Consider the following 24,034-nt stretch of genomic DNA (forward strand, 5'->3'; position numbering starts at 1 on the left):
CTAATCACTCTGTTAGGAATTTATTTTATGATCTGTTGTCCCTTGAATGGGTTAGTTGGCCCAAAAATGTCATTATTTACCCACCTTCATGTCGTTCCATGCCTGCGAGACTTTCTTTTCTTCCGGGAAACACAACATAAGATATGGAAACACTTTATTTCACAGTGTATAACTGTATAATTTTGCATAATTACAAGCAACTGATCCTCAACAAAATCCTAACCCTATAGTAACTACATGTTGTTAATAATATCACTCAGTATTTATTTGTGTAATTACTCTCTAACAAGGATACCTTACAATTTAGACATTTTGAATAATGTCTATTTGTTTTATTTGCCTATACAGTTGGGTTTTTTGGACACCACTGACTTCCACTGTATAGACAAAATAAGGGAGACATTCTTCAAAATTCTAAAAAAAATATTATTTGTCGTTCACAAAAGAAAAAAAAAGTCATAGATGTTTGGAAGGACATGAGGGTAAGTAAATGATGCCTGAATTTTCATTTTTGGGTGAACTATCCCTACAAATGCATTTATGAGTCAGATGTCATCTTGTATTTTTAAAAGTTGATTGCGCTGATTGTAACTTTCAGTACACTGTGCATTACCCATTTGTGCCCATAAATCTCTGCACAGCTTTACGCTTCCCTTCCTGGGCAAATCCATTCACTCACCCACAGCTGTGAATTGCAGTCATACTGAGCGACAGATATGAGGCAGGCAGCCGTATCGGTTCACACGAAACAGATTTCAACAGAGCCGAAATCTCATCCATTCACTCTCCCTGTCCGCTTCACATCCATGATGGCCTGTGCGCATATGTGTGTGTGAAGTTCAACCATCTGAGCCCCGCTAATGAGCAGAGCTCATTTCCCTGCATTTCAAACAAGCCCGACAAGAGAGTCATCACTAACCAGGCATTAGTTTGCGTGTGAATCCGTGAGCGCTCCTGAACATTTGTGTACCTGTGTAAGCGAATGTGCCTGCCCCGAGGGTGTTGTTTTCGGAGGGGGTCAAGCTGATTGCTGACACGGTGTGAAACAGTCTCATTGAGATGCATTCAAGGGGCCCGGCGAGAGCCCACTGGTGAAAATCACACAGAGTGGAGCTAATGAGCACGGCTCTACAAATAGAGAAATGTGCCAGGAAATAACCCAGCCCTTTTGAAACCACTCTCAGCACTTTGCTCTTCTGAGAGCTCCAGCCTCCTCTGGGTTTTTTTCCCTGTGCTGCTTCGCCGCCCATCTTATCTGCATCTGGAGCTCAGAAGCGCAGCAGTCACACTCCGCAGAGAGGAGAGTGTTGAAGTGCGTCTCGCATCTCCCGAGGCTGTTATCTTGAGGTTGATGAGCTCTTTGCTCTGCGAACACTATCCCGACTGCACCTGCCACAATCGAAGCGTTTTCGCCCTGTATTGCTATTGAAGTCACGCCTAATCAAAAGAGCTTGCGCAGTCCTCCAGTTAATGAGATCAGCTCCATTAGTAGTGTTTCTCTCTATCTCTTGATGCAAAAAGCTACGTTGATTTCCCATTGAAACCTTCCTGCAGGCGTTGAATCACAGTGACCCTGCTCACAGTAAGCTACCTGCCTCTGACACTGTAATTAGCTCCATCAGGCATTAGCTTGCATCTCGCTGAGCAGGAATAGCTGTCTGGTCTGTGCTGTGTTTGCCCACCTTTGGCAGAATAAATGCATGCAGAAGTAGGCACTGGGCTGGGGGCTGAGGGGTTGGATTGATTGTCCGGTGTGTCGGCGGGTGAAGAGAGTGGCTGTAATCAGCTCAATCAGCCCTGGGCTCGGATGGGGGGTTGCGTGCTTTGAGTGGTTGTAGCAAGAGCGACTCTGTTTAGCTCATGCTTCGGCAGACACAGGTGCTCCTGGTGACATCAGCGTACCGAGGGTCAGATAAGGCCTATAATTTAGCCAATCAGGGACCAGCAGGGGCTGTCTGGCACTCTGATGGGTTCATCAAGATACTCCCGCACTTTATGTAATGGAGCAGAGCCATGCATATACATGGAAATACTTTTCCCACTTATTTTGATGTTCTTACACTTAATATTATGTTTATCTCTCTTTCTCGTTCTGCAGCGGGAACCACATACATATTTGGACGTGATGGAGGGCTCATTGTGTACACATGGCCGCCCAACGACAGACCGAGCACACGAGCTGACCGACTGGCTGTCGGCTTTAGCACCCAGCAGAAGGATGCAGTGCTGGTTAGGGTGGACAGCTCTTCTGGCCTGGGAGACTACCTGCAGCTTCAGATTGTGAGTCTTACAGAAACAAACACACACTTAACTGTTGGGTCACAAAGTTTGAAGCCACTAGTGAAAATCATAATTCAAGTGAAAATTTTATTTAAATAATTTACATGTATTACAGATTTTCTTGGTATTTATTACAAACCCATTTTTTTAATGCAGCAGCAACAAACTGCATGAATTCCACAAGTTTGTGTCAGACCTGATGATCATGTTATCCAGCATTATTTGAGAATTATCCAGTGAGTTGAAAGAACATCTGACCGTCTGTGCAAAGAGTCGCATGATAGATGCCACAAATATAGTCATTTAGACAAAGAAGTATTGCAGAATCCTGAATACACTTAAATAATATTGAACTTGAAACTATTTTCTCTCAGAAAACATATCAAATAATTGAAAAAGTAACATGATTTAAACTTGGAATTTTGAAATAGAAAGAGTGAGTATTTTCTTCTAAAATGTACTCCCTTGTTTTATATTAATTTGTTTTTTTTATTAATATATGTATATATATTTTTTGTTACATTTTATGTTATGAAAATTGTGTGTTTAAACTATTTTTACTCAGAAATTGTTACTAAATTTCACAAATAATTACAACGAATCGGCAAATAGCATTGATTTAAACTTGGAAGACTGAAATAGTATTTTCTTGTAAAATGTACGCCAAAAATCTTTTTTATTTTCAACTCTGAAAAATATTTTTTTACATTTTCTGTCATGAAAATTTGGTGTTTAATTTTTATTTAGAAATTGTTACTAAATTTTTCAAATAATTACAAAGAATCACACATTGATTTAAACTTGGAATTTTGACATAGAAAAATAATTTTATAGTGTAGATGGTAGTTATTATTCATTTTATGTCAGAATTTCTATTTTGATTTTAATGTTTCAAACATTTAAAACTTTATTTCCAAGGTTTAAATGAAAAAAAAAATAAAAAAAATCCCAGATTTTCAATATGGTCAATATGGACTTTTGGTCCCAACTGTTTAAACTTGCTCAAACCTGCACAGATTCCCCTGAGAACCCCTGCTGTTCATTCATTTTCACATAAACCCTAGAGTAGAAATTCACAGAAAATCATGCTCCCGACGAGCCCTGTGAATGATCATTAGGGTAATCATAGTGTTCTACGCCTCCTCCAACACTCCAAGTGCTGGTCTGTTTTAGAAAGTTCCAGCGCCTCAGACCGCCCTCATGAATAAAATCTGTATAATGTTCAGAATAGAAGGCGCTACCAGTGCTTGCTCAGAGGATGCTATTTGATAGAACCCGCATTTCCTATGACATGCTGTGCTGGAGGAGTGGGAGGTGGAGGATGTGGAGGAAAGGGGGATGGAAAAGTGTTTGGCACTGAGCTTCGAAGAGTTGTATGTGTTTTTATTTATTTATTTTTCATGCGTTCTATTTTTTTGACGCCCACTCCTGCTGTAATCACAAACTTGATTCCCAGAAGAATCAGCTCTCTCTCTCAGGGGTGGCATCATGGTGTGACTGTTGCATGACTGCCTCAGCAAATGCGTTCCGAGCTCGGTGAGGTAATGATTTCTCCAGCTGAGCCCTGGAGTTTACAATGCGTGCTGGTGTCTGATGTACTTCACGTTTTTATTTAAAGGGGTAGTTCACCTAAAAATGAAAACTTCATCTTGTTTAAAATTTCAAATTTAATTTTCTCTTTAAACACACACACACACACACACACACACACACACAATAAGTATTTTTTTTTAAAGAGTATCCTAACAGTTCTATTCAATAAAATACAAGTAAATGAGAACTGGGGTTGTCAAGCTTCAAAATAACACTGAAAAAAATAGGTTTGTCTATCATTTTATGATTTTATGATCCTTTTGTGTTCATTTTGAAGCTTCAGTCCCCATCATTTTTTAATTGCATGGAAAGTGCAACCAGCACGTTATTCAGAATTTCAGATTTTCTGTTTCACGGAAGAAAGAAATTCATATTTTAACGCCATTTTCATGACATAATTTTATTTCTAGTGAACCGTTCCTATAATAAAAGACATTTTCTCCACGAGAAGCTAAAGTAGCAACAGTAGGTAGGTTTAGTTGGCATGCCCTGTGCCCTGTGTGAATTTGCAGCACGGACATGTTGCTTCGGTATGTGTTATCAATCGGCAAAATCACAGAAGCTCAGAGCACAAGAATGATATCAAATGCCTTAGTAGACTGTGCTGTGGGTTATGATTTACCATCTCATGTACTCTGAACATTGTGTTCCTCGCTTCCCAGTTCAGATATGTGCTTTAGAATGCAAGGTGGTAGGTAGCAGTGATGTCTTCGTGAAATACGTCTTGAAATGAGCTCGCAGGAGTTGCATAAGCCCTAGATATGTAACACTTTACATAATGCCTGTAATTAAGATTATCACAGATGATATATTTCCATATATTCGCATGACAATTAATCAGGCATCCATGACTGATATATGGCTTTTTGGCATAGGGATGGCAGGGAATGTTTATGAGCAAATTAAAGGCCCCTTAATGTCTTGATGCGATTAGCGGTGGATATCTAGGCTAATTCTAATGTGTGACTGGTGGAGTCTCTGCAGTGCTACGTCTGCCATTTTTGATGCTTGTTGGACTGATGACTGCTAAGCCAGCATAAAAGGTATTTACTAAATGAATCAGCCTTGTGTAGGAGGGTAAATTAGCTGTACCTACATCGCTAACCATCCATAAAACATATATCTAGTACCAATTTTACCCCATAATTAATGGGGGGGGGGGTTCCCTTCCATTTTCCGTTAATTATATTTAGGCACTGACAAGATTAAGTATGTCAGTATTGACATTAATGGCGAGACTGTTCAGTGATGTAACGGAATGTTTTGATAAACCTGTCTGTACTCTGGGAGGATATCATTATCCAGAGACTGCCTTTCTGAAAGTGAATTAACTTAGGATCATTGACCATGTTAATGAGCGGCCCTTGATGTCCTGATTTTTCAAACAAGACAGTGGCGTCCCTCCCCCCGCGCCCCGTTTCTGCTTATGACCCTAAACACTTGTGACAGAGTTCATTTAAATCTCATCATATCACCATCACTGGGGATTATCATTAGTCATTGTTCACCCCAAATCATTGAGCCACTTGCTCATGCAGAGAGAGAGAGCGAGAGAGAGCGAGAGAGAGAGAGAGAGAAATAACAAGATGGAGAGTGAGAACTGTAAGGAATGGTGAGACAGGCACTGTACAGAAAAAGAAAAAAATGGTACACATTCTTTCACTCAGCATAACATCACATTTTTAGGGGTAATGGCCTATTAAATATATTTCTTCTGCTCAGGATGAGCTTGCCAGCTGCTGGAACCCATGGCCAAATGCCCTGCAGACCGCCTGGCCATTTGTGGCAGTCTTGCAAGGCGCCAAGCAGGACAGGAGCGAAGAAGAAATGGATGATGACTGTAATCGAGTCAAAGCCAAGTGATTATACTCCTGGGGTTTGACCAAATCATTAGCACTTTCTGACCTCTTACACTCTCGATGCCAAATGATTGTGTGTGTGAGCATGCGGGCAGTCTAATGAGCACATCAGTCCAAATGAAGAATGGTGACGATCACAGCTAACACAGCAGTGTTAGGTACAGAGGTGTGAACAGTAGTACTGACAAGGGGATAGAGAATGTGTGTGAGAGAGAAGGAGAGAAAGGATGTGAAGGGAAGCTTTCAGAGAGCACCTGTGCTGAGATGTCGATGATAGCAGAATGGGCACATTGGACATGGGATAGTTAAAGGGATAGAGCACTCAAAACACTCGTATCACTCATTCTTCCGTGATGCACAAAGTGTGAATTTTTGAAGAATACAATGAAAATGAATGGAGACTAAACAACTGTGAAAAAAGCATCACAGAATGATCTTCAAAGTGGTTAGTGTGACTTGTATGCTTATATTCCCAGTATTTATGAGCCATATAATATCACAGTCTTGAATGTAGTGGTGTCATTACCACTTAAGATATTTGTGATGAGAGAACCAATATTTTAAAGCATCAAAGTGCCATTTTTTTGTAGTATATGCAACTTGTTCATATGACACTACCATTCAAAAGTTTAAATTTTTTAATGTTGGGTGCAATTATTTGATAAAATATACAGAAATATTATTACCATTTTAAAATTATTTTCTATTTGAATATGTTTTAAAATGTAATTTATCTCTGTGATAGCAAAGCTGAATTTTCAGCAGTCATTATTTCAGTCTTTAATGTCTCACACAATCCTTCAGAAATCATTCTAATATGTTGATTTGGTGCCCAAGAAACATTTTTCATTTTTATCTGTTGAAAACAGTTGTGCTGCTTAATATTTTTTGTGGAAACTGTGATAGTATTTTCAAGATTCTTTGATGAATAGAAAGTTCAAAAGAGCAGCATTTATTATGTAGAAGTCTTTACTGTCACTTTTGATCAGTGTAATATGCCCTTGCATTCTAAATAAAAGCATGAATTAAAAAAAAAAAAAAAAACTTAAATTTGAACAGTTGTGTGTATGTAGTCCATTCAAATTCTTCAGCAGAAGAAAAGATCAGTGTATTAACTTAACTTTCATAGTTTCAAATTTCAGACTTTCATTTGGCAAAACATATGGCAGCAGAAGACTATACAGTAGTCAACATTTGAAGTGGATCAAAACCCAAAGTTGTCCTAAAACCATAACAATACCCATTCTTGTCTTAGGACAACTTTGATGAACTTTCACTTCAAATGTTGACTACTGTTTAGAATATAGAACACAATTCATCTGGACCAGTTTCATGATAAGATTATGCTGCATCTTTGTTGTTTTAGAGCATCATTTTTCCATTTTCGGGTGAACTGTTCCTTTAAAATAGGGAAATTGATATTAGATCCATATGAATCCTTTTTTTTTTTCCATATTTTGTTGTATATTTTTGTATATATTTTTGATGTCTCCAGTCAAAGTGACTCGGGCAGCCCGAGAGGCTCATATGCTCACATATGCACGCACACTCACTCACATTTAGATGGTGGTGAAAGTGAAAGAGAGCGACAGATGCTGATTTTCTGCTTCACTTGTGTCTGAGTGGGCAGGACATACCTGGTCAGACATGAGTGAAGTGTGACATGGCTCTGAGTGACAGCAAATGTCTTCTGACCTCATACCGTCAGTGCAGACTAAGCCTGTCTCCACCCAGCAGCTTAGATGGAAACAGCCAGTGCTTTGGAAAAATGCCATTTTGTTTCTCTCAGTTGAAACCCAGCGACACTTGTTTCCTCTCTCCACTTACCCGCATAATTTGAGTATAAGTCACTCATGCACTCTGTCATTTTTACATACCGTCAAACTATATGCCAGGTCATTATACAATTTACGAGTGGTGTGGAAAACAGTTTGACTTGTCACAGACGATTTAATGTTTGGTCTTCGTCAGCCATTTTTCCTTGAATAAGTGCGCCATATGGCAAACTGTGCCTTTGCTATCTTTAGTATCTGAAAGGATAAGCAGACAGATGGCAGCAGAAGTAAAAGCCGAATATTTAAATTTATTCATCAAAATAAAAGAGACAGGTGTTCTTTTAAATGCTCTCTTTGTGACAAACTCAGCCCACTCGTTCTTTTGCTTTTTTAAAAAAAAAATGTTTACCACGCTTTTTTCTTCAGATTAGAGTCAGTGCATGAAAGAACGTGTTACTATTGAAGCCCAGTGACGGGTTGACAAGGATCACTACAAAAATAGCAGTGCGCCAGTCTGACGTGGATTTGTCGATTGTAATATGAAATGATATTGTCTGCGAGAGATATTGCATTCAGGTCAGCACTTGTATTTGTTTGTTGTTGTTGTTTTTTTTCTCAGGAAGTCGCACCAGTGACAATGACAATGTGCATGAGTTCTTGGATATCTTCTGTAGTAGACAACGCCCATAGAATGCATTTGGTTTTCAGGTTCGAGAGGAACTAGGACAGAGTGCTATTTTCAGTTGTTAGCGAACTTGGAAAAGAATTCTCTGCTGCCAAAAAGATTCATGATCTCACCAGATCCAGTCCTTACCAGACGATAAAGAGAGATTGCGAGAGCAAGCGAATACTAGAGCGGGAGAGAGAGACACAAAGAAAGGAGGAGGAGGAGGTGAAACAACAAGAACTGCTTGCCAAAGTGGAATTATTCTGCGGACACAACAAATTTATCTGTTACACCAAACCTGCAGTACTCAAACATAAGGGCACATGCTCTCTGGAGCGTGTCACACACGGTGTGATATTTTGATCTAATATCAAACACAAGTTATTTATGAGAGCGTATATTGCATGTCTGGGTGTTCTATCCAATTAAGCGCATTCCCTTGGTATTAGCTTGAGCATTACTGAGAGGCTCTTTATGTAAAGTGGCTGAGGTTTCCTGGATGCACCAGCTCATTTAAGCTGAATGCCATGGCAGATCAGCATCCCCGCTGTGGCACACACTCCGTCATACTCCATAAGCTTCTGCCTGCACCTTTTCCTAAAATAAGACACATCATTAGTGGCTCTTCTGTCCTCCAGGTTTCCGGAGTAACTGTCCCAGACCTTTGTGTGTGTGTGTGTGTGTGTGTGTGTGTGTGTGTGTGTGTGTGTGTGTGTGTGTGTGTGTGTGTGTGTGTGTGTGTGTGTGTTTGTGTGTGTGTGTGTGTGTGTTTGGCTCCTCTTGATGGAATGTTCTGCCTTTTTCTAATATCACAGTTATTGCATCGATTTATTTAGAGCTTAGAAGGATAGTTCACGCAAAAATGAAAATTGTCGTCATTTACTCACCCGTATGTTTTTCCAAACCAGTGCAATTTTCTTTGTGGAACACAAAAGAAGGTATGTTGAAGTCAGTGGGGTGGATTTGGACCCCATTGACATTCATTATATAGAGAAAAACAGTTACATTTCTGAAATATCTTTTTCACAGCTTGTGTTTCAGGTTTGGAATGACATTAGGGTGAGTAAATGATGATAGAATTTCCATTTTTGGAAATTCCGCCGCTTGGTAAACTGCCACTTTAAGGCAAGGCCCCACAGGCAATTGTTTTTTAAAGCAATGATCAATTTGAAATTGTGGGCTATTTGGCTTTAGTAACTTGTCTTCTTCATTCCAAAATACACACTTTATTACACTTTATCTATTTATGTCTGTAGATTTAAATTACAATACATATCTTTAAAGGCCATTTTCTCTAAATGAGTTTTTTTTCTTCTTCTTCTTCTTAAGCACTAAGCCAGAAATCTCCACTTTAGTAGCGCTTAGATACTGCAAACTTTCCAGTTTTATTCCTATCTATATTCTTAAAGTTTTTACAGAGGCGTTTGTTCATTTATTTTTTTTCTGGCTGTTGACTTTTTTTTTTTAAGTGATTAAAAATATTCAAAATCCCCTCTCTGAAAACATTTAGCTCTAAGATATCAACAAAACATGAAATCTGAACCTAGATTTATCAAATATTCCAGATTTCAGGTCTGTAAATTAGTGTATTTTTAATTAGGTAATGCCTCATTTTCATATTTAAACATAACATTTTTTTAAAATATGTAATACAAAATGTATTAACTTAATGTACTGTGAAAAATATGAAAATTGGGAAGTAAGGTGATGATTATTATTTTTTTTTATTTTTTTTCACCTGTGGTGTCTTGCCTTAAGTAATAAATAAATATTTGCTAACAAGTATATTTTTAAGCACAAGAAACCTACTGCTCTAAAATATATATTCTCAAGTTCAGAACAACTGAATTATTTTTGTGTCTGGCAAGAGGAGGTCGTTGCAGTTCCAGAGTAGATGAACAGCTCTGTCAATCAGGATGGCACCATGGTTGGCATCTAATTGCCTACAAGAAACGAGAGAACTCTAGAGAACAGTGTTGCTATAACAACCCCCATTGAGTCTAATGAGAATCCAGTTGTATTAGTTCTTTATATTTAGAGCTGCAGTGCAGGTCTCGGTGGAGAGGTGACACGAAGCTGGAGATGGACAGGAACGGCCGAGAGGCAGCCGTGTGGAACCAGGCCTTCCTTTTAAATGACACCCCATCCTTTGCTCGCTTTAGGGATCATTTAGTGAACACAAAATCCTGAGCACAGCACCCAAAACATTTGTTATTCTGTGATAATCTGGGATTTGGTGTCACGGCTCACTTTTGCTCTCCCCTCCCGTATGTTTAGCCCCTGAGGCATTCATAATAGAGCCGCCTTTTTTTCTTCTTTTAAACAGAAAATTCTGCGAAACTGGGACATTATCACACCCGGGACTGAATGTAGGACGTTGGGTGTCTCTCTTAAACTATGCCCACTTTAAGTTGCAGGACGAAGACCCCTGCAAAAGTCCAAACCCACTCATACAAGTCAGAACTAACTTAAATGCTTACAAACTTCATTACCATGTCCACGTCCCCCCTGGCCAGGATGGGGTTGATTCAACGCTGTCATTACAGAGTTTTCAAAAGGCCTGCCACCCTTGGTGTTGGTCCCAGCCACCAAACACAGAATGAAGGATGAGGTCAGCTACCCGAAGGGACGGCCTGGATGGAAGGGTGAAAGAGAGGTCGTTCTCCAATTAGAAGGGGGCGTGGCATGTAACAGCCCGTTGGAATGCAGGCCAAGCTCTCACATCACTTCTCTGACCACAAAGCTGAAAAGATGGGCAGGGAGTGAGAGATTGGCCCTGGAGAAAAACTGTTAGAGAGCGCAGAGGAGGGTGAAGGAGACACTGCCCCATTGTTCCCTGTGATGGAAAGAGGATAGGGCTAACAGGCAGAGTCTGTCTTCATTATGAGGTGTGAGAGGCGGAAGGAACATCCAGCTTCTGCCCAGCTGGAGATGACAACATGGGGGTGTGTGTGTGTGTGTGTGTGTGTGTGTGTGTGTGTGTGTGTGTGTGTGTGTGTGTGTGTGTGTGTGTCAAAAAAAGAGAGCTCTAGACAAAAACACACATCTCCTGGGAGGGTATAATGAAGTCTGGTGTTGAGATTTGTCCTCTGCTTGCTCTCTTCCTGCAGATAGGTGTGAATTAGGGGAATTCACAAAGGGATCTTCTCATGCACACCTCATTTCATTATTTTCAAATGCCACATGTAGCTTTTGCAATCTGCAACAAATCAATCGAAAGGACCACACGTTCCCACAGCAGCCTATTTCAGTTTTTTGAAACTAATGGCCTTCATCTGTCGTAAATATGTCAAATAATAATTTGCACGATTGCTTGCACTCATGTGCAGGCTTGTAATAGCGTTCATAACAAGTTTACAACAAGTTTTTAGTTAACCAAGTAGTGCATGTAGGCACGCAGGTCATCAAGCAGAGCAAAGAGTGGGCATAGTTACGGTTTTATATAAGACAAGCACCAAGTGGATCGAGTGAGTATTATTAGCATGCACTTTCATGAGAAGAGATTGTGTGCACATGAATGCGTTTTATTGTAATTAGCAAAAGACAACACAACCACTGAGCTGCATCAAATAGGAAACCATTAAGGATTGAGGCCATCTAGTGGTGTGGAAGTGAAGCACACGGAATAATTTCACTCTCACTGCTCGCATTAATAAGACAGAAACATGCATTGATGAGAATTTACACTGAAAATGACAAGCGCCGCATCAGAATACAGATTAGATTCCGTTTCAGTGAGACTGTCACACATTATTCTGTATGACCAGCATATTGCCTTGAGGCACTGATTTGAAGGGGGAAAATCTTATAAGGTTATTTTTTTTCCTGTGATTTCCTGTGATTCGATTATGTTATCTGCCTGCAGGCTTGTTTATGGAGGTAAATCAGTAGCTAAACTCGAGAGGTTGGACATCTGAATGTGAGAACTTGTCATATTAACATTCGTATTTGTAAGTTGAAATTTACACTCACAGCTCTGATGTGAAAAGCTGAATCTTTCAATTTGCACACACAGACAATGATCAAACACCCGTGTTTTGAATTGGAAGTTGTATATTAATAGTCACAAATGTGTAAAATGACATACACAAATGTTTACGACATATTTACTTTTGCACTTTACTTCAGTTTCGCTGCACAACGTCAAGTCGGCACTTACAACCTCTCAGATCTGGCAGTACGAGTTCAAATCCTAGCGCTCTGACTTTTGCTACTCTTTTTGCAGTATTCCTGTTGCAAAACTCACTTGTGCACTTGTATATGCAGATGTGAGAGCGCAGAGCCAGGGGTGGGGCTTTGGTGCGAATGAAGACATTTTATTGGTCGATGCCTGACCAATGAACAACGCCAGCCACCGCGACATGCCAAGAAAGAAATGTTTTATTTCATACATATGTATCAGTTATTTGTAAAACACTGCAAAGTATTTTCACTGAATATCCTTAGCTTTTACAGGATTTTAAGACACTGCATTCATTTTGTCATTCAGGTATTAACTGGTAGACAAATAATGCAACATCTTTCATATGTATATCCCACTGCATATCGCTGTACCAGAATTGCAACATAACTCTGTTGTTTTTATTATTTTTGTAAAAATAATTTAAATTTCTTCATTGGATTAAATTCCTAATTTGCTTGTCCGTAATGAACCTTTTTAAATGCAACATAAAAAAAAGCTTATAAAAATCGAGTGTTTGATAATGTCTAAATGTACATTAAAAAGCAAAACCTAAAAAATAAGCAGTTATGACCAGCAATACTGTTTTGAGCAACTAGAGTAGAGCTAAATACATCTATTTATTAAACATCAATAAGGCCATCTAGTGGTTAAACAATGGCATTACATATGAATATTATCTTTTCTGGACACCAAATGCCTCTAATTTGCCTCTTTGCACTGGAATTTTAAAAACATTTTCTCTATTTTAACCCTAAATACTACACTTATTGTAATATAAATAATAAGCATATTAGAAATTGTTATATTTTAAATGGTCATTCATGGATCATAATTATTGCGCATATTATTTAGTATCATAATCTCTTCAAATTAACTAAACAGGACTGAGCTAAGTAAGAGCTATGTAAGAGCTATGTAGTACAGTTATTTTATTGGTTAAAAGTTCCACTGAAGGTGTTTTGATCACATTTGACTGCTAAGGAGTATGCAAATGCGAATATAATACTGTTTCATCTCCAGAATAAAATGCTAAGCGTAGTCAGCCATGCACAATCAATGTACATTATGTGTTAATAATTACTAAAAATCGCTGCAAATATAGTGAAACCGCTGTCTGTCCTGATTAATCCCATTCAAATAGGTTGACAGCGCGAGATGTTTAGTACTATTGATAGCTCCACATGACCGCGTGGCGGTGAGATCAAAGCATGTCACAACTGTTTCTCAGCTGCTCTGGTGCAGCGATATTACTCTGCAATATGCAGTGGGATATACATATGAAAGATGTTGCATTATTTGTCTACTAGATAATACCTGAATGACAAAATGAATGCACTGTCTTAAAATCATGTAAAAGCTTAGGATATACAAATAGGCCTAACTGATACATATGCATAAAATAAAACACAAATTTCTTTCTTGGCAAGTCGCGATGGCTGGCGTTGTTCATTGGTCAGGCATCGACCAATAAAATGTCTTCATTCGCACCAAAGCCCCGCCCCTGGCTCTGCGCTCTCACATCTGCATATACAAGTGCACAAGTGAGTTTTGCAACAGGAATACTGCAAAAAGAGTAGCAAAAGTCAGAGCGCTAGGATTTGAACTCGTACTGCCAGATCTGAGAGGTTGTAAGTGCCGACTTGACGTTGTGCAGCGAAACTGAAGTAAAGTGCAAAAGTAAATATGTCGTAAACATTTGTGTATGTCATTTTACACATTTGTGACTATTAATATACAACTTCCAATTCAAAACACGGGTGTTTGATCATTGTGTCTGTGTGTGCAAATTGAAAGATTCAGCTTTTCACATCAGAGCTGTGAGTGTAAATTTCAACTTACAAATACGAATGTTAAAATGACAAGTTCTCACATTCAGATGTCCAACCTCTCGAGTTTAGCTACTGATTTACCTCCATACTTGTTGATATAGTTTTTAGCTTGTGATTTAATGAAAAAGTAGTATTATTTAGTTTACAAGGCTTGATGTGTGACACAGTAAATTTTATTTTGACATCTGCAGCCGTTGTGCCACCCTCTTTAAAATTACGGATTGCTGCTGGTAATATTGTTTTGCCATTAATGTAGCATGTAAGTTTATGTCTTTCCATCGGTGTTGTTTTATACATTATATATCAGAACCCCACACAAAGCTGAGGGGTTTTGTATCACCCTGCAGAATTGATTCAAAGGGGATTGAGTTTAAATTATTTTAAGATATGAGAAGTAAGAGGACACGAGTGATACGAGAGACATGAAACTTGCACAGCTATGCAGGATATCAATTGCCTTTGACAACAGGCAGTTATACATTGTAGCGGTCATTTATTACAATTTTTGAATCGCAGTATTCTATAAAGCTATATAGTGTTTTTGTATAATTAGCATTGAGCTGTTTAATTGAACATTGTAGAAGGTATCAGCTACAGTATGTCTCTCATATCACGCAGCATTTTCATTCTTGTAATTAAATACTTTCAACTGAAATCAATATTTCATGTCCATTTATTTCTTTAATTGGTAAGTAATCATGTAATGAGCAGGATGGTGTACAGTCAACCGGTCATTAATCTAAAATAAACGATTTTAGGGTGATACAAGACCCTCCCGCTGCACGATGGTGTCCTGATCAACCTGTCAGGATTTATTAACCCGTACATCACTTACATATCACATTGCAAATACAATAATACACACTAAATTTGATTTCATGTAATATTTACTAAATGTCTGAACCAAAACCATAATATTCTCTCTATATACACAGACATAACAAATATATCCCCACTAATTATTATCAAAAGAGAATAGCAAAACTGCTAAAATGGAGAAAAATACTTGCCAGTTTCTTTATTACTATCCATTTCCTTCATGTTTAAAACATAAATTATGGATATTTTTGTTATTAAATATGAATGTCGCCTTTTGCTGGTGAATTAAAGTGGTGTTAAATCTTTCTGATGCATTGTGCTGTCAGGAGAAATTGTGCACAGGCTGATAAACTATCACCTTGTTTGGTCCTCAATAAATTCGGTACATCTGTTATTCTGCCAGTTAAGATGGAGTATAGCTGCTTCTTTATGAGAGCGTTTATTAATAATCAAAAATTGTCTTCTGCAAGATTGCTAAAACAGAGTGATGATCATTAAATGTGATGTTCATATGCTAAATTATGGCAGGGCATATAACTTGAAGCTTTATGTTGGCGGAGTGAATCAGAACAGAATAACCATGATATAACCTTAAAGTCCTCTTCTTTTATCTCCCTCTTTCTTTCTTTTTTTTCCTTTCTCTATCTATCTTTACAGGAAAGAGGAAATATCAAAGTGGTGTTCAATGTGGGCACCGATGACATAAACATTGAAGAAACCTCTAAGTTTGTAAATGATGGAAAGTACCACATAATTCGCTTTACAAGAAGTGGTGGTAACGCCACCTTGCAGGTGGATGATCTGCCAGTCATTGAGCGCTACCCAACAGGTAAGAGCCCTCAGCCTTTATACGCATGTTCAAACACACACACACACATAATCTCAGCCATGCAGCTATGCACAACGGGAACAATAAAAGGCTGGCAGAGCTCAGGAAAAAGAGTCTGAATCACAGGGTTAAGAATAAAATGCTTTTGTCTGTGATTGTGGTTTCTCACAGTTAAAAAAAGGTAACCCTGGTATCCTTTCCAAATGTCAGCAGAGATGATTGCTCTTGGGGCTTTGGAAGGCTGAAAATGTCAGAGCCAGGGTTATCAAATTCACCAGCCTCTCAGTCGCCTGAAAAGCCCTGACAAAAGCTTGACAAGAGATCAGAGATGAGAAATAATCCCATTGCTCTCGTTTGTCAATCCTGATGAAAAGGAGGCGGCTGTATTAGTCTTTTAATTAGTATTTTACTTCAAGCTCTTCTTAAACCATCTCTTCCATTACAGAGATTATTTGCTCTTGATCTTCGCAAACGTCTTTTCTTCTTGGGAGCAGACGTGATAGATTGTTGGTGGTAAATGTTAGAGTGTTCGACGACTGAAGTGGTAATGAAGCTTGGAAAATCGCATGCTTCCCATAAGTGCTACGTTGCTCTTCATTGCGTTCAATACAGCTTGTCATTAAATTCAAAATGTGCAGGGAAATGCAAATGTACAGTATACTCGTGAGACACAGTAGATTCAGCTGTAGATACATTGCTTGCATACAATTGCATTTTGTGTTATTTAATTTGGAGAACAGTAAAATACTTAACAGGATTATCCAAATCCAAGAGTTGACATTTTGTATTTACAACAGCTTAGGCAAACTAGGACATACGCTGAAACAAAATATCATGGAAATAGACATAAGTTCTTGGAAACAGGACTATAAAGAATACAGAGGGACAGAAATAGAAACAGATGTGGAGGTACTGTTTTTCCCAGTCGAGACCCTCTTGTTGTTTTAGTGTAAACAAACAACCCAAATACCAGCAGCGTCTTTCATTTGGAGTGGAAGACAATTGCTTGTTAAAATCGAGTCATTGTAATGTGCCATTTTCTCCTCGCTTCCTGTTTCCATTGTGTCTGTGGATTTAGTGAGCAGTGTGCTTGTGATTGCCCGAATACTAATGCATCAGATGTCCGTGGCAGAATGGAAGAAACTTTTCCAATGAAATATATAAAAAAAGAAAATTAGTCATGACCGCTTAATTTTAATCAGCGCTTGATTGACTCTGCTCTGCGTTAGGCGAGATAATAAATGCATAGAATTTAAACTGACAATGAGGGTGAATAAAATGGGGGATTTGTTTATCTTGTACAATTAGCTCTGTAACTAGTGTAGCTTTAGCATACGAAGAAATCATGCAATCTTTCCTCCCACTCTTAACCTATGCCGTCATTCTTTCACCTAACCAATTGTATTGTAATGCAGTTGTAATATAGTAATTACATATAGTAATAAAGGATGTATTAAACTAATAAATTTAATTTACAAAATGAAACACTTATTTGTATAACTTCTTTCTCATCAATTCATCTCTCTAAAGTTTTGTCCGTTTAACTTTTTTTTTTATTAATTTATTTTTACTTAAAATGAAATTAAATCAAATTAAAATAAAACTTCTAAAACTTGTTTCTTAATGACTATATGAAATGTAGGATTGAGAGTGAAATAAAATGCCTAAAATTAGATTTTTAAAAAGTTCTGACAGCTTAGGTAATCACAGATTTTTAAAGGAACTTTGATGAAAGTTGAGGGCCACAACCCCATATATAGCATTTAAAATTACTTATGCTTTATGTCCATCTGTAGACATTTTAAATTTACGCAAGCACTTAAGTAGACCTTTTTCATATTTAGTAAAAAATGTTTCTGACAAAATTACTACCATACAGCTACTGCCGGTCACAAAATGGCCACAGCATGAGGTTTGGACTGGCAGAGGGATAAATTGAGGTGTTGTTACTGTCCTTGAAAATCACTGTGTATTGCCTAACATTACAAAAGGATGCAGAACAGATATAAAAGCACAAAAATGTTTTCTTGGATTATTTAGATGCCTTTGCTGAAACAGGAAAGTGTCTTAGCCTAATATTTAGAAAGGAAGAGTGTTCAGACTATTAGCATGCTAAGCTAACTAGGCAGTCATTTTCACTTTACCAAGAAGCCCTAAGGCAGCTGCCCCCTCATTTAAACAGAACATGACCACTGCGTGTGTATGTGTATGAGTGGGTGGGTGTGTGAGCGTGCATGTGTTTATGTGCATTCAAGCAATCATGCGCACAACTTAGTCATCCGGTCCTACTTCAAGAGCTCCTATTGCTTTTTCCCCTTCTTGCCTTGTTTCTTTTAAGCTATGATTTGAGACAAATTGCTCCTTTCACTCTTGATTACTGTAGGTAAAGTGCACAAGTGGACATAAATCACAGTTAGACCTGACAGCCCAGGGAAGGAGAGAGAAAATGACAGAATTAAAGAAGGGGGGGAAATACAAATGAATGAAAGTAAAAGGAAAGGGGGCCTACTGCAATAGACTGAGTTTCGAACTTCTTTCTGCTCTCACAGCAGAATATCGGCACTCTAGGACTCAAGTCCAGAATCAAGCACTCCATCTGTCCTTACGTGCAGCCCTGTGCAAGCCTTATTTCCCTGTCCGCGGGTGTTCTCCTCCTGCAATCACCTATCAAAAACAGTATTGTACTGTGTTTGAGAAGCAATTTAGTCATGTCATTTCAGTGTCGGATACAGAATAAAGAGCTTTACCTCAAAAGTGCAGTCGGCTAGAGCAGCCATACTCATGTAAGGAGGTATACGCTTAAATTTGGTGCTTTAAAGGAATAATTTGCCAAAAATTTTCACCTTTGTCATTTCAAACCGGATGTTCATTCTTCTCTAGAACACAAAAGGAAATAGTGTGTATAATGTCTTAAAAGAGCATCCGTTATATTTTTTCAGATTTCTTCTTTTGTGTTCCACTGAAGAAAAAAAGTAATGTAGGATTGATGATCGAATTTTCGGTTCTGTCAGTTTAGTGTATAGTATTTGTGCTTATGTATATAGGAAATGAGGACACATTAGAATGGAAATTTGCTAGTAATTCTCACACTGAATTTCTCACATCATAGCCTTCGGGCTGTCTTGCTACTATCTCGTTGAGGAAACATTTTCACGCGTTCATATTTTAATCATACTTTTAATCATACTTTAATCGCATATAGAGAGAGTGCAACTCATTTTTGATTGACAAATAACAAGTTAATGGCTCATAGAGTAAAAATTGTGAGGCATAATTATACTCTTTGGAAATCTGAGCAAGTCAGGTTTGTGTTGAATTTTTCAGTGAAGTCAGGAGTGGTAATTATGTGTGGGCTGTAATGGGAAATGTTTTCAAATAATTTCAATTCAATAGAGCTACTGTAGCTGGCTCAGCCTGGATATGTTGCATAAATATCTGCATTCAAGCACAGCTTCTGCTCGAGATCACATGGCGCCCACTGTAGGGGACGAGTACCTAAATGTGTGCATATGGACATCTCTGAGGTCAAGCTTTTGTCAGAGCAATTTCAAATTCACATGGGGGAACATGAACATGATTAGTGACTGATCTTACATGCATTACTGATGAACTGATAATCTTCCTGTTGCTTTAATCCTTTGAGTGTTTTGTTCTGCTACTTTGATGTTTTTAAATGTATTGTGATCTGATAATGTGAGATTTATCATATCAAAATTGACTGAAAATACCTTAGATAAGATAGCAAATGTGAAGCTAAAATCAAATTGGTTGCAAAACGCTGGAATGTACTGTAATGACAATATTTAGATTAAAATGAGCTAGTTTTCATGTATAACTAGATGAAAAATCTGCTAAAAAGATTTAAAAGATTACAATTTTGTAAATGTATTATGTAAATGAGTGATATTGTGTATAAACGTTATTGAGTTTGTATGGTTTCTCTTAACACAAGAAGAGTAGGTGCATATTTAACATAGTGCTTCTATTAAAATAGGGTTAATTTGTTTGCTTAAATTTTAATTGAATGTAAAGCTTCATCATTCTTATGTATGCAACCTTGGTGTTCCAAATAAAAAAAAAAAAGAAAGAAAAATAAGAGGAAAAGGGAAAAAAACAGACAGTTAAGGTATATGTTTCACTGTAGGTTTTAATCTTTGACCTTTCAGATTTTTAACAATGAAATGTCTCTTTAAACTTTAAAGGCAACATTGATAACGAACGCCTGGCGATTGCTAGACAGCGAATCCCATATCGGCTTGGTCGAGTAGTTGATGAATGGCTACTCGACAAAGGTAAAAACACTGATTAAAACTTTAAATAAAAGATAATTTGATCATAAGCAAGTGATATTTTGCACAGCAAATAAACCATCTAAAACATAAATCCCCTGTATAACCAAGTTTAAAAATTAAACAAATGTAGTTTGTAATATTTGCACTGTACAGTTCAATAATGTGTTGTTATACTGTACTTGTAAACCTGTCAGAGGTTAAAGGGACTGGTAATATACTGATAACTGAAGTTAGATCAATCATTAACAAAATATGTTTACATCATTAAAATACTTATTTAAATAATGTTATTTTGCAGCAGTAATAATCTAAATGACTAATTAAAGTACATGTCCACAGTTGAAATTATTTGAATTCATAATGATGTACACACACTATTTAATGTATATATGCATATCTTGTCATGCTAAACATATTTCTTTTGGAAACTGCTAAAGTGCACAGTTAAAAACTCAAAGCAAATGTCTCTTAAATAGCTTCAATGATTATTGGCATCAGATATGAAGTCCCTTTAACAAGCAAGTTAAACACACCAGAAGGGAAAAGATTGAATGCATGCTGCAATGTATGTAACAAATTGAATCGTTCAAAGTGATTTGTTTTCAAGTTTGCTTGTTTTCTTGCTTTCCCTTTTCAATGGAATTATAACCATGATGTATCATTTGTAATGTGTCATGTAGCTGTAAAGCCATTCTCACATAAACCTTATTTCAGTCTAATTAATTTTAATTACCATTGCCCTTGCTGAAAGGCAATCTCAATAAAATGTACTAGACCTGTGCATACAGGCTTTGTAATTTGTAATAAACTGCTGTATTTAAAGATTAAAAGTAATTTTCTCACGTAAAAAGGGAAATTTGTACTTTTTATAGATGAAGAATATTTTGGTATTTGATTGTCCTTTTAGCAAAGTCCCATTGATTTTTTTTTTTTTTTTTTAGGGGTGGGGGGGCAGCTTTCTCATCCCCTTCATTTATTTACTTTTTGCCAACAGCAGCCATTATATTACAGTCGATAAATTACCAGTGTTGCTGTTAGCATTAGTGTAATTTATTGCTTCATGATCCCCAGGGAAAATAAGGTTACGGTTGTTGTGTGTTTTACCATCAGGACTTCCATCAGTTCGTTTTCTCGTGTGCGTGTGAGCGTGTTCGCGTCTATGTTTGTTAGCGTGTGCATGTGTATGTGTGCGTGTCCATGGCGTGGGGGAGCGGGCCGTTGAACACTCTTGTATTTTCTGTAACGTTCTTCCCCGGCAGGTCGGCAGCTCACCATCTTCAACAGTCAGACCACCATAAAGATTGGAGGCTGGGAGAAGGGCAGTCGGCCCTTCCAGGGCCAGCTCTCAGGGCTTTACTACAATGGCCTAAAAGTGCTCAACATGGCCGCCGAGGGCGACCCCAACATACGTGTGGAGGGTAGTGCCCGGCTTGTGGGAGATATGCCCTCCTCGTCTATTACACCTCAGTCCAGCGCCTCTGCCACGGGCAACCGCTCAGATACGTCACCCTCCATCAACGACATCACCACTACAACCGCATCCAACCGCCAGGGCAAGCAGACGACAACTCCACAGGTCAGCCGCCACTTTATTCTAGACCAATATCCTGTGAAAGCTGATGCTGGCATTTGATTTTTATTTTTTCCTTGTCAGAATAACACTAGTGTTTTACATTCCTGAAAAACTTGGAATCAACCGGGAATTTTACAGATGCACTCAGTGATTATTGTACAAATTTTGGAATCATGCAACATCAAAAGTTTTCCATTAACATTGACTCTGTAAAAAATGTGCTGTTTACAGTCAGACATTATTCATTTATTACACAAGCAAAAGTGTGCAATAAAGGGGGTTACTGAGATGATTAGTGAACAGTATTAGACTGGTCATGTGATCTCAAAAATTCTGCCCCCTGCTTCATTTTAAATAACATTAAAATGTCTTCATCCCATGTGAGTGCACATGATGATATTATATGTTTAAATAATTTTTTTTCCAAATTAACATTTGTTTATTTTGTGTAAAACATTTTAATGAGGAAAAAAATGCTGAGTGCACCTATAAAAAGGAGTTTTCTGGGCTCTGAAAAGTCTAGAAATTTCTCATGCCATTAAACATGTTGCGCTAGTTGTGAAATTAATATTCTAGGTGTTGCTTTTAGGTAGAGTAAAACTTGCATGCCGATCATACCGATGTCTGAGCAAATGAATCTTCAGCTGACAAAGTGATCCAAATGACTCATTAGAATAGGTCTCACTTTGAATGATTCTTTTTAAAAACACTTATCCAGTAGTCATGAAGAGGTCACGAAGATTCCATTGGCTCAACCTGTGCAGACAGGTTGTGTGCTGTCTGGGTCTCTATGCTGTTACCGGCTGGCTACATCATTACTCTTGGCCTTGCTCTTTATTCCTCTCACATATACTCGCTCAGCTTCTCTTTTACCATCCAAAACATTACAAGTGGTGTTTCAATAAGTGACCCAGACAGCAATGAGGCCGGTTTAAACTGAACTCCATGCTCTCTCAAGCAAAAGAGGCCTCGAGACTAAGACCAGGGCACTTAAAGACAAGCCAGTGGCTGGATCGCATATTACCAAACCGGCAAAGGGTTTCGGCCCGGCACAATTCAATTGCTTTCAGACATAAAGTGATTGGCCCATTTCTTTTGTGGATGTGCTGGGGCTCAGGATGAGAGAGTGTGCCGGGGGATGCTGGGAGACTAGAGTCAGTCAATAAGTCTGTGTGAACAGAGAGAGCCCACAGGCAAATGGAATCAGGGCCATAAAGGGGAGAAATCAGTGGGGAAGATGAGCGCCGTGTAGGTGGACATGCTTTTCTCCTTTATAACTTGCAGGTTTTCTCTTGCTGGTCTTTCTCTCTTTGAGTCGAGCGCGAGGCATCATTCAGGGCCCTGACAGTGAGCTCTAATTATGGTGGCGCTGTAATTACATGTCAGAGCAGGAGGCTGAGCAGGGTGATTGACAGGCTTGCCAAGGCCAGTTCAGTCTCGTCTCCTCGTGCGTGACTTTACGCACTGTGATTTAGCCTCCACAACAATAAAATCGTAATTTGATATAGTTAAAACTGATTCTGGCACTGCATATTAAATTACCTCCCTGCTCAAGGGCACTCCAGGCACGTCGTGTGAAAGCGATAGTTGTGCAATAACAGATATTTCGAACTATTAACGCCCTTGTTGGCTTATCATGGCCTCATGTGTGGATTGCATTACAAAATGGTGGGCTCGCCGCCCTCCACACACCGTCGATGATGGTAAATGTTGCCATGGAAATATGAGACTCTTCTCTTCTCAGCACAGCAGTGTCTACAACACTCTCTAAGTTTGCGCCATCTGCACTCCATTATCATCCATTACAATCTCTTTTTCTCTCCCTGCACAGCTGTGCTTTCCAAATCAGCTTCTTCATTTTTTTTTAAGATGGATTTTTAATATCTAATTAATGATAAAAGATGGATAGAGAGGGATATGAAATCAAAGAGGAGTTTGTGGTTCTTTGATTACAGACCTTTGTGATGCACATTAGACTGGAGCAGCCATTAGACCAGAGAGCTCTCTGTAATAAGAGCTAATGGAACTTCTTGGGCTCTTCATCTTCTTAACACTTTTCCAGAGTGTCCGTCGAGGTCTCCCCCTTAAACATCCTCGAATTAGCCAAGACCTGAAAGACGGGCTAAAGGAATTTAAGTGGCGCTTGAGAGTGTGAAAATTGCTGCGCATTATGCTAAAGAATAGTGAGCTGCATAAATACATAATTGTCCAATCTGTATGAAAAGTTTGTGAATTGGAAGAACTGAAAAATGAACGCAGATTATTATTTGATTGGATTATATTATGTGGGTCAGTGACATACAATACTGTGCACAAGAAAAAAAGGAAAAATCTT

The 24,034-nt window shown here is 38.4% G+C and overlaps 1 protein-coding gene across 19 annotated transcripts in view; it reads left to right on the forward strand.

The window, feature by feature from the left end:
• The window catches only part of LOC109099898 (neurexin-1a), a 172,055-nt gene that overhangs the window by 132,502 nt on the left and 15,519 nt on the right, over positions 1-24,034 (forward strand). For 15 of the 19 annotated variants that reach the window (XM_042767632.1, XM_042767640.1, XM_042767636.1 and 12 more), the window contains 4 exons: positions 2,099-2,280; positions 15,663-15,834; positions 20,037-20,126; positions 21,386-21,702. In XM_042767632.1, the coding sequence (XP_042623566.1) occupies positions 2,099-2,280; positions 15,663-15,834; positions 20,037-20,126; positions 21,386-21,702 (761 nt within the window). The remainder of the gene's footprint in view (positions 1-2,098; positions 2,281-15,662; positions 15,835-20,036; positions 20,127-21,385; positions 21,703-24,034) is intronic. The other 4 variants (XM_042767644.1, XM_042767645.1, XM_042767652.1 and 1 more) reach the window with 1 other exon arrangement.

The sequence above is a fragment of the Cyprinus carpio genome, chromosome A12, assembly GCF_018340385.1.
Source record: "Cyprinus carpio isolate SPL01 chromosome A12, ASM1834038v1, whole genome shotgun sequence".
NCBI lineage: Eukaryota > Metazoa > Chordata > Actinopteri > Cypriniformes > Cyprinidae > Cyprinus > Cyprinus carpio.